The 10832-nt window shown below is 50.5% G+C and overlaps 4 protein-coding genes across 4 annotated transcripts; all 4 read left to right on the forward strand.

The window, feature by feature from the left end:
• Positions 1-1070: 1070 nt before the first annotated feature.
• On the forward strand, positions 1071-3217 carry BBA_05268 (AMP-binding enzyme; the record flags this gene model as incomplete). The annotated part of the gene is made up of 3 exons (XM_008600365.1): positions 1071-1077; positions 1191-1990; positions 2057-3217. 3 exons carry the CDS (start codon positions 1071-1073, stop codon positions 3215-3217), a joined length of 1968 nt encoding a protein of 655 aa, XP_008598587.1.
• A 713-nt stretch (positions 3218-3930) lies between these two features.
• On the forward strand, positions 3931-5122 carry BBA_05269 (GNS1/SUR4 family protein; the record flags this gene model as incomplete). Its single annotated transcript, XM_008600366.1, has 2 exons — positions 3931-4671; positions 4733-5122. The coding sequence occupies 2 exons, from the start codon at positions 3931-3933 to the stop codon at positions 5120-5122; spliced, it is 1131 nt and encodes a 376-aa protein (XP_008598588.1).
• A 546-nt stretch (positions 5123-5668) lies between these two features.
• Positions 5669-6954, forward strand: BBA_05270 (lipase class 2; the record flags this gene model as incomplete). The annotated part of the gene is made up of 3 exons (XM_008600367.1): positions 5669-6530; positions 6605-6649; positions 6944-6954. The coding sequence occupies 3 exons, from the start codon at positions 5669-5671 to the stop codon at positions 6952-6954; spliced, it is 918 nt and encodes a 305-aa protein (XP_008598589.1).
• A 479-nt stretch (positions 6955-7433) lies between these two features.
• On the forward strand, positions 7434-8690 carry BBA_05271 (fatty acid hydroxylase superfamily protein; the record flags this gene model as incomplete). The annotated part of the gene is made up of 1 exon (XM_008600368.1): positions 7434-8690. The coding sequence occupies one exon, from the start codon at positions 7434-7436 to the stop codon at positions 8688-8690; it is 1257 nt and encodes a 418-aa protein (XP_008598590.1).
• Positions 8691-10832: the final 2142 nt, after the last annotated feature.

Below are 10832 nucleotides of genomic sequence, written 5' to 3' on the forward strand. Positions count from 1 at the left end.
CCTCTCTCTCTCTCTATCTCTCTCTCTCTTTCTTTTTTATTTATTTTTTTATTTATTTTTTTATACAAAATCTTCTTCTTTCTTTTTTCTTCCTTTCTTTTTGTAAAACGCAGCTTCCCCACCCACAACGTTGAACTCGAATCTTGTTTCTGCACATCTACCCGTAACTAGATAGAAGCCGATGTGTTATTGGAGGCCTTGCCCCTAGCGGGTTGCCTAGACAGGAAAGGGAGCGGGAGTGGACTTGCGGGCTTGAGTACCGGGCCCTTGCGATGATGAATGGTTCATGCAAGAATCTTGAGAGAGCTCTATTTATTGAGAGGAGGGAAGACGGTGCGTTTGAGTATACACAATGATTTTTGGACAGACGCAGCATCTCACCATACAGCTAGGAGTAGAGTAAGACTCAGAGCTGTCTGTACCACCACACGACAACTGTTAAATCTCAAACCTTGCCGTGTCCGTGTATGCAGCCACATACGATAACCCAGACCGCATCAGACCACGTAGCTGGTGTAAAAGAACACAGCATCAACACACACACAACAGATGTAATGACATCCGGGCCCCGAATGCTCCGCCCCGCGCAGGCCAGGCGGGGGGGGGGGGGGGGGAGGGAGGAGGGACTGACGCAGCAGTTCAAGGAGGGGAAACTGAGGGGTCACTGAAAATACAAGGCATTCGGCAAGCAAGCTTCTTCTGCCTCGGCATCTACGCTAAATTAGGCAAAAATAAAATAAAGAGGGGGAGCTCTGCTTCCCTTTTTCAGCGTTGCGGCGAGCTAAAGCTGCTCCACCGACCAGCGCGGGTCTATTATATGATCAAGTTATATACTCGTCGATAACCAACGAGAGACAAGGGCAGTGAACAGCAATCGCCTGATTTTCTGGCGGGCTTTTTGACTTGGGGTTTCATTGTTTCTTGGTCGTTGGCCGAAACTGCTTCATTCGCTCTCAAATCTTTTTTTTTCTTTTCCAAGTCTGCTTCTTAAGAATTTGATTATCGGCTTCAATCTCATCCTCCCTCCCCTGCTCCAAGTCTCAGCCACTGTCTCACTTTGGGCTTCCGCCATGTCTTGTACGTATCTTTACATCTTTTACGGAGTATTCATGACTTCTTTCCTTAATTTACACCCCCCCAATTACCTCTGGACTCCCGGTCCATCTAACACATTGAAAACCCACCACCAGCAGCCGTCCCGCTCTCCCTCGCCGTCCCCGCCGCCCTCGGCGCCGCCGCGTACCTCAATGCCCGGCTCTCGTTATGGTACGACACGCTCATGCTCGGCGGCATCCTGCGTGGTGTCGCCGGCATCGTCTACGGCGGCTGGGTCGACCGCCTCAACCTCTTCTACGCACTCGAGGCCCGCGCCACCAGCGCCACGCACGCTGACAAGACGCTGCTCCTCCTCTTTGATAGCAGCAGCAGCAGCAGCGGCGGCAGCGGCGCCAACAGCACCTCCTATACTTACCGCGCCTTCTACGACGGGGTCCTACGCCACGGTGCGTACCTACGAACACACCTTGGCGTCCGGCCTGGCGACGTCGTCGCGCTCGACTTTCAAAACTCCGACACCTTTCTGCTGCTCTGGTGGGGGCTCTGGAGCATCGGCGCCAAGCCGGCCTTTATCAATTTCAACCTCACCAGCACGCCGCTCGCCCACTGCGTCAAGGCGTCGACGGCCAAGGTCTGCCTGGTGGACCCGAATGTCGCGCACCATTTCGACGACGAGCTTGTGCAGAGGGAGACGGAGGGCGTGCAGATTGTCGTGTTTGACGAGGAGCGGCAGGGCGCGGCGCGGACGGCCGAGCCGGTGCGCCGGCCGGACAGCGAGCGCTCCGACAAGGCTACCGGCAGCATGGGCATCCTCATCTACACGTCGGGCACCACGGGTCTGCCCAAACCGGCCATTGTGTCCTGGGCCAAGCTCATTGTCAGCTCCAAGTTTAGCGTCAACTTTCTAGGTCGTGGCGACGATGTCATGTACACGGTAAAGACCAGAACTCAACCTCTTTAGCATTCTTCTTCCCTACGATACTAACTGACCTCGGGGCAGTGCATGCCACTCTACCACGCCTCGGCCTCCATGCTCGGCTTCTGCGCCACCGTCATGGGCGGGAGCACCCTCGCGCTCGGCCGCAAGTTCTCGACCAAGACGTTTTGGCCCGAGGTGCGCGCCTCCCACGCCACCGTGATCCAGTACGTCGGCGAGACGCTCCGCTACCTCCTCGCCGCGCCGCCCCAAAAGGACGCCGTCACGGGCGCCGACCTCGACAAGGCGCACGCCGTGCGCATCGCCTTTGGCAACGGCCTGCGGCCCGACGTCTGGAAGCGCTTCCAGGACCGCTTCGGCGTCGAGACCATTGCCGAGTTTTACGGCGCCACCGAGGGCACGCTCGCGACCTGGAACCTGTCGAGCAACGACTTTGGCGTCGGCGCCATCGGCCGCGCGGGCTGGCTGCTGCGCACCCTCGTCGGCCGCAACACGGCCCTCGTCGAGATGGACTGGGCGACCGACGCGCCCCGCCGGGACCCGGAAACGGGGCTGTGCCGTCTCGCCGGGCCCGGTACCTCGGGCGAGATGCTGTTCCGCCTCCCCGATGGCCCCGACGACGTGGTCGAGGCGCGCTTTCAGGGCTACTTCAATGACGAGCGCGCCACGCGGGCCAAGATTCTCCGCAGCGTGTTCCGCCCCGGCGACGCCTGGTTCCGCACGGGCGACGTGCTGCAGCACAACGACGACGGCCTCCTCTTCTTCATGGACCGCATCGGCGACACCTTTCGCTGGAAGTCGGAAAACGTCTCCACCGCCGAGGTCAGCCAGGTCATGGGCCTGCACCCGGCCGTCCGCGAGGCCAACGTCTACGGCGTCGAGCTGCCGCACCACGACGGCCGCGCCGGCTGCGTCACCGTGTGCTTTGATCCACCCCGGCCGGACGACGACACGCTGCGCAGCCTGGCCGCGCATCTGCGGGCCACGCTGCCGGCCTACGCCGTGCCTCTGTTTCTGCGCGTCGTGCCGGAGCTCGGCGCCGACACTACCGGCACCAACAAGCAGCAAAAGTACAACCTGCGCAAGCTGGGCGTCAAGCCGACTGCCAAAGAAGACGGCCAGGGCAGCGGCGGCGTCGCCATGTTCTGGCTCAAGGGTGATGTGTATGTGCCGTTTCGTGACAAGGACTGGAAAAGGATTGAGGCTGGACAGCTTAAGCTGTAGAATATGTGCAAAACTTTTAGATGGAAAGGCTAGCGATTTGTTTTTTACATTTTCACATGATTCGATAGGTCGTCATCGGCCGTGGTAGTGGACACGTAGTATGTTAATCATCACCCGCCGGTCAACCAGCAGCTAGTCAACTACCGAGCAATGCGACAGGCGACAATGAAATGAAGGTTGAAAAAGGCGACAAAGCTACCCAAGATTGCAAGCGCGGCACCTTTACTTTAGCTAACCATCTAACTGAATAGTGAAAAAAAGGCACCTGCAGTCAACCGGCAGGCACGGACAGAGTTGGATGTCGACTACAGCAGTGTATAGGGCAAACTATGCCATATAATACCAAGCACTGATATAGGAGGGCATATATGAGATTGAATACAAGTCATGAAATATATATCATTAATAACTAATTTGCCTGCGAATCCAAGTCAACAGGTCACATGTGCACTGTATGTCTCATGGGTTGGTATGTAACGTTAGGGCCTCCAACGCGCATCATCCGGCCACCCCAGCGCGCTGAACATTCCTAGCATTCACTATATCCCTTTGCTTTCCGTAACAGTGCTTTTCACATATATAATCCCATCTTTTGACGCATTCTACCATGGTTTCCTTTGTTCACCACGGCTTAAAGCCTTTGTCACACAGCCAGCCAATCATTGAATGAAGAACAACGACTTGCTTTACTGCCTTGCCAGTTGCTGCCCATCATGCTGCTATTCGACTCTGTTATTCTTGGATCTGCAGGGAACCTTCCTATTATTCCCCCTCCGACTGCGGAATTCTCCATAATGAGGCCATTCAACATACCTGAAAGCGTGTTCAAGGCTACGCTGGAGCCTCGATTTCCCATCACAGCAGCGTTACTTTACGTGGTCGCCGTGGGTGCGCTCAACAAATACAACAGATCGCGAGATGCCAAGCCGTGGCCCATCAGCAAAAGACCATGGTTCTCCAAGTTTGTCATTATGCATAATTCCTTGCTAGCTGTCTACTCGGCGTGGACATTCTGCGGCATGGTAGGAGTGCTGCGACGAACGCTTGTCGGTCCAGGGGGCGCAGCGGGATTGTCGGCAACGTACGACAGCCTCTGCCGCATTCATGGTCCCGCAGGACTGGGACGCTCAATATATTACGACGAAACACTTGGCCGCTGGACTAGCGTTGATGCCGAGGTATCATTCGCCGCCATGAATGGCACTTACCCGTTGAGTATGCCTTCTGGTCGTATCTGGAGTGAGGGCATGGCGTATTACGGGTGGTTATTTTACGTCAGCAAGTTATACGAGTTTCTTGACACATTCATTATTCTCGCAAAGGGTAAAGAGAGCTCGTTTCTACAAATATACCACCACAGTGGTGTCTTGGTAGGTACCTGGCTTGGCTACCGTGTCATGGCCTCACCAGCTTGGATTCTCGTGTTTTTGAACTCTTTTGTACATTCATTAATGGTCAGTTGCTGCGTTGATCCAAGTACCAGACGACAAAGATGCTAATCATCGCAAATCACAGTACACCTATTATGTGTCACGAGGCATCAGCATACGGGTACCGATTGCTATCAAGCAAAGTCTCACACTTTTACAAATCGTACAATTCGTTGTCGGTGGAGTATTTGGTGTCATACATTTCTTTATTGAATTTGACAATCCAACAATCGCTGCCATGACAAAATTATATGGCGACGACGATGATGCTTCACCCAGCATCATGAGTGCAGAAGCTAGACAACCGTGCATGATTTCGTCCACAGAACGACTGACAGCTGCACTCGGTATTGTTTCGCTTATCCCGCTTACTTGGCTCTTTGTCATGTTTTTCATTTCAAATTATTTGAAAAACCATCCGCGTAAAGTCGACTACCAAAAGACCAGAATGCCCAGCATGAAGAAAGACAGCTAGCATAGAGAAAAACGTGCACTGTTAGAAAAAATGACATTTTCTTTTATATGAGAAACAATAAGCCAACTTTGGTTCTGTGGCAATTATTCAGAGAATTACTTTTCTAAACCACCGCTTGAAGTCGCTGTCCATGAGCTGTACGGATCTAGACGTGGGCTTTTGATGACATTGCCGCTCATCCTCATGATTTTGGAGGGAAAAGTTATTTAGTTGCTGATTCTCTTCAGCCGAATAGAGTACATGCAAGACATTTTTAGTAGTACCTGACGAGGAGGGGCCGTGAATGGCATGTCAGAGACAAGAGACGAATCTAACAAGCCTGCAGTACAAAGCACTGGCATGTCAGAGACAAGAGACGAATCTAACAAGCCTGCAGTACAAAGCACTGGCATGTCAGAGACAAAAGACGAGTCTAACAAGTCTACAGTATAAAGCGCTGGCATGCTTGGATTCCGCAAGACTGATGGCCCTTTGTGAGAGCTCGTCGCCAATCGCATTCCCGCAGATTTGTTTATCCTCATCCTCTTCCTCCTCCTCCTCATCATCATGCACGTCACGATTGCCTCGACCGCCGCTCTCGCTGGGCTCATCTTAGCCACGACCTTTGCGGACGGCCAGGCGCTCCAGACGACGAGCATTGGCAAGCACAATGACTTTTCGTGCCAGCCTAGCGCCAACCACCCTAGGCCAGTGGTGCTGCTGCATGGCTTAGGCGCGACCTACTACGACGACCTTCATGTGCTCGAGGCCTTTCTCCAGATCCGCGGCTTCTGCACCTTTTCCCTTACCTATGGCGCCGTCAAGGGCAGTCCCTTTTTGGGCGGCTTCGCGCCGATAGACGAGTCGTCGCGCCAGATTGCCGACTTTATCTACGAGGTGCACGCCAAGACGGTCGGCTATAGCGATGGAGGCGGCAAGATTGATATTGTCGGCCACTCCGAGGGCGGCTTCCAGGCGCTCTACGTGCCCAAGTTCCGAGACGGCGTTGCCGCCCTCGTCGACCACATTGTCGCCATTGCGCCGCCTACGCACGGCACTCCGATTGCGAATCTCTTGTCGCTCTCCCCCCCGCTAGACCACGATGCCGGCCTCCTCGAAGTGATTGGCTGCGCCGCGTGCGATCAACTCTCTATCGGCGGCGCCAGCGTTGTCAAGCTCAACGACGGCAAAGCCATTGTGCAGCCTGGCAACAAGGTCACTGTTATTATTTCCAATCTAGATGCAATCGTCATCCCGCCAAAATCGGCCTTTATTTACGAGGACGGCGTTGACAACATTAGTGTCCAGGACTACTGCCCGCTAGACATCGTCGGCCATATTAGCGAGCCCTACGACGTGAATATATGGAACCTGGTCCTCAACTCGCTCGAGAATCAAGTAGGGCGCAAGTTTCCTTGTCTCGTCGGAGGTTTGCCTGTTAGATAAGTAGTCGATCCTATGTACACATTTTACTGTACATATTTATAAGTACATATTTACAAGTACATATTTACAAGTACATATTTACAAATGTTGAGCTCAGGTCTGGTATGTAGCACATTCAACATCCACGCGACTGGGGTCCAAATGTGAATGGATGGATCCAAGTTAGTGGTTGGTGTAGCCTTTGTTAGGCCTTTGACCCCCACCCGCAGATACAGGTGACCTGTTGACTTGGATTCGCAGGCAAATTAGTTGTAATTATAGCATTAATACCCGCGCCAATCCCGTCCAAGCCCCAGCTTACACGGTTGTTGTCGTGCCTATCGAGGCACTGAATTCTCATTGGCTAGAAGCCAGGAAAGCCCTACTTTAATTTATATAATAGCTCTTATATATTAGCCTCCACATAGTTATACAAACTTATAAGATGATAATTAATTAATTCATCATATAAATCAAGACTAATAAATAACCTTGTGATAATTATTGTTGATAAATTAATAGTTGTAACAACTGTATATCTAATTGTCTTATGAGAACTACGGTATAATATATCTCGACATGCTCACACATTTAGCAGTGCTATTTCGTCTCGACATTTTGGCCGAAAACCGCCCCTTTCTGTGGTGACAAGATATCTGATTTGTCTGTCCAGGTTTTTAAAGACAGACTGTTCTAGACCGATAGATCGGAGGCGTTGACGAGCCGGCCGCCTCTGTCTTTTGCTAGCTGTAAGGAGGTGGGCATGGAATGAGGCAAATAAAAATTCAGGGCAAATCAGAGACGAGTCTCACAACGAATGCTGATCTGCAAAGTTTTGGAATGGGCCAGCGTGTTTTTACATACCCCCTTTCAAGTTATAGTAATTTCAAGTTATAGTAAGCTCTTAATGGCCGGGACTCGTTTACATGTATACTTTGCCGTTGTTCAAGCTATCGTCATACTCCCCAAGCCCGTGTCTCTACATTACATCAACAACCAACCACCAGCCCACACCATCGCCCTCACCGTATCCCAGCCGCTTAGGAAAGCACAGCAACAAAAATTCAAATCGCTCGCCACAGAATCAAGAGTAATAGCAATGGGCTGGGCTAAAAAACATGATTCACACTCCATGACCTCTGATTGGACTTTACAGGATAAGAGTCAGTGGAATTTATACCAATTACTCATTGACTGGAATAGATTCTACCCCATCATCCCATGGAAAGCCCTTCCCGTTCACTTGAAAACCGACAAAATGCCTTACATGGCCCCGCTATCTCAACATTTATTCATCATCTTCTATGCTACTGTGCCATTGGCTCTACATCAAGCATATTCTAGCCTGACGGGACACACGGTTGGAAGCTTCATGTCATTTCTCCTCTATGGTTGGGCCCATCTCATTACTTCTGTTCGAGAAATGCTCTTACTACGCCGTCTTATACACAAACATGGCTGCTTGGATGGAGATGTACACCATCGCGATGGAATCCCCAATACAGGCGCAAGAAAAGTACTCGTCGGCCCGCCCAAGACAGCATTCTTTCGCCTCGCACTTGCAGTCTCTCTCACATATGACTCGCATACCTCCCCACTAGATGCCATGACTGATATATCTTGTTGGCCTGTTTCCTTTCTCAAACTGTGCCTTTACGGCATCACTCTTGACTTTTGGTTCTACATATATCACCGCGCCTGTCACGAGATTCCATTCATGTGGAAGTATCACCGCACCCACCACCTGAGTAAGCACCCTACTGCTGCCATGGCTGCGTGGGCCGACGACGAACAAGAGGTCACTGAAATGGTTCTTATTCCTCTCTTTACATTCGCCACCTTTTGGAGTGTTGGCCTTGAACTCGGATTCTATGAGTGGTGGATCTGCTCCGAGTATATCGTGTTTTCGGAAGTCATCGGACACAGCGGCATTCGCGTTCACGTCATTGTACCGTCGCCCATATCATGGCTACTATGTCTTTGTGACGCCGAGTTGGCGATAGAAGATCATGACTTGCATCATCGATTTGGGTGGAGGAAGAGTTTCAACTACGGCAAACAGACGGCATTGTGGGACAAAATATTTTCCAGTAAATCTCCCAGACTGGAGTCAAGGGAAAGCAATGTTGACTATGAGGACATTGTTTGGATGCCAATATTCTAGAATAGGCTCACAATGATGATGAGAACATTGGTCAGACACGTAAGCCTGTCACTTGAACCTCTACGTTGGAACCAAGATTTCGTAATTTGTTTCTATGAAACGGCATAAATTTTCTATTGATACTGTCATGGTGCATGGAATCGCCCGAAACTATTTATACAACCTCACAAAAAGCCTAACAATTCTCATAATTCTTCAACATGGCCAACTCTGGAAAAGACAACAACAATTCCAAGGTTTAATATCCTAGCTATGTTGAAAAAGTGATGATGTATTCTAGACGGCTTTTGCGAGTTTTATCATGTAATTTATAATTGCCCGCATTTTAGTCGCCGTTTTTTTGCCTAGATTCACAGCCACCTAGTCCATTATAGCATTTGGCCAGGTGCTTTGGACTTGTTGCGGACTATGCTCTAGAAGTGTACCGTCGAATGATACCATTACAGTTGACTAGCTGCATATCAGACCAAGGCCTTGTATCTTGTTCAACTCGATACTGGCCATCACAAGCCTCTGCTAGATTCCCTGCTTTTCTCCATCTCCAACCTTCATGCCTACCCACGGCGGGATTCGACTATACCTCCAATGTCTCATGAGTTATTCCAAAGCCTCGGTAAAGAATGCTGGCCCAAGACATAAGAGTATGTACGGATACGTGGTAGAGGTAATCCGTAATTCGCGCATATTCCGAGACGTGGTGTTTCACTTTTTTTTTTTTTTTTTTTTTTTTCGCGTAAACTGAGGCGTGTCTCGGCCAATTTTTCCCCGGATCAAATACTCATTTGAAGGGCTGGTGACACTCCCTTCTTATCTAAGTAAGGGATACATGACCAGCTTCCTCCGAGGCTCCCTTCCACAACTCATCTCAGGAAGCTACTCCAGCAAATACAAGTTAATTTGAATATTACAGCATCATTGGTTCAGTACTTGCCCAAAATCTCATGGACTCTATTTCTGCACTTCTTCTTAGCCCGCTGGCTTTGGTTGCCATATTAGTTGGCCCTTGCTGGCTGCGGCACAATCTCATATTCCGCTGCTTCGCAGTATTTGTTACCGTTGTTCTAAGTTGGAACACTGTGTGCTTTACACGTCAGGTTAATATGGTTATCGACTACGTCACCGGAATCTTGTCAGCGTGGTATATTATTTGGGCCACGAGTATCATGTTTTGCCAAGGATCAATCGCGTGCCGGAGGCATTGCCAGTGTTCCCGCTTCACCGACCAAGTCTCCAAGTATCCTAAGGAACCCACGATGGACTGTTTGGATATACCAGTTCTCTTCAGCTGGGACAGATTGTTCTGGGCGCTCGACTTGGTAACAAACTTTCGCCTTGTCGGCATGGAATGGCACGACGGCCCACGACCGAAACAGAACGTAGGCGAGCCCAATCAGTCAGCAGAAAAGCTCACCTTTGCGGCAAAACACATTCTCAAATTGATTGGTGGCTACTTATGGATCGATCTGAGCTACGAGATGCTCTTCAACGAAGCGAACAATGTTTTTTCAAAGCAGAATTTGTTGTCTAGATTCGGAATTTTGCAATATCTTGGCTGTCTGTCAGTGCTCGGCACCAGCATGACGATGCTTCACTCATCTTTTGCTTTACTATGGCTAATTCACCAACCTTTGGGACTGTCAGAGAATGGATTGACGTTTCCTCCACTATGGGGCCCTCGTAGTTCTATTTTGAGGAGTGGGTTGCAAGGTAATGCCCCCTCCCCAGACGTTGTGCATGGCTGCTTACATCACTATCATGACAGGATTTTGGGGTGACTTTTGGCACGATTTATTCCGCATTGGGCTGCTGTCCTGCGGGAAAGCAGTGCTGCCCGCCAAGTATCGGAATCAGCCAGCCGCCTACATCTTCCCAGTGTTTCTACTATCAGGTATAATGCATACTGCGGGAACACTGGCAGTGACTGGCTGCACCTGGGCCATTGGACGTACCATGGCCTTTTTTGTCCTCCAACCCTTTGGAATCATTATGCAGAAATTGATTATTGCTGCTCTTCAACATCTGAGCATCATCAAATATCCTAGAGGGACTGGAAAGTCTGTTGTACAACTCATGTACATGGCAGTCTGGGTGCGACTAACGCTTCCACTACTCCTGGATGATCTACTTCTGGCTGGCATCATG

The sequence above is a fragment of the Beauveria bassiana genome, assembly GCF_000280675.1.
Source record: "Beauveria bassiana ARSEF 2860 unplaced genomic scaffold BBA_S00013, whole genome shotgun sequence".
Taxonomy (NCBI): Eukaryota; Fungi; Ascomycota; class Sordariomycetes; order Hypocreales; family Cordycipitaceae; genus Beauveria; species Beauveria bassiana.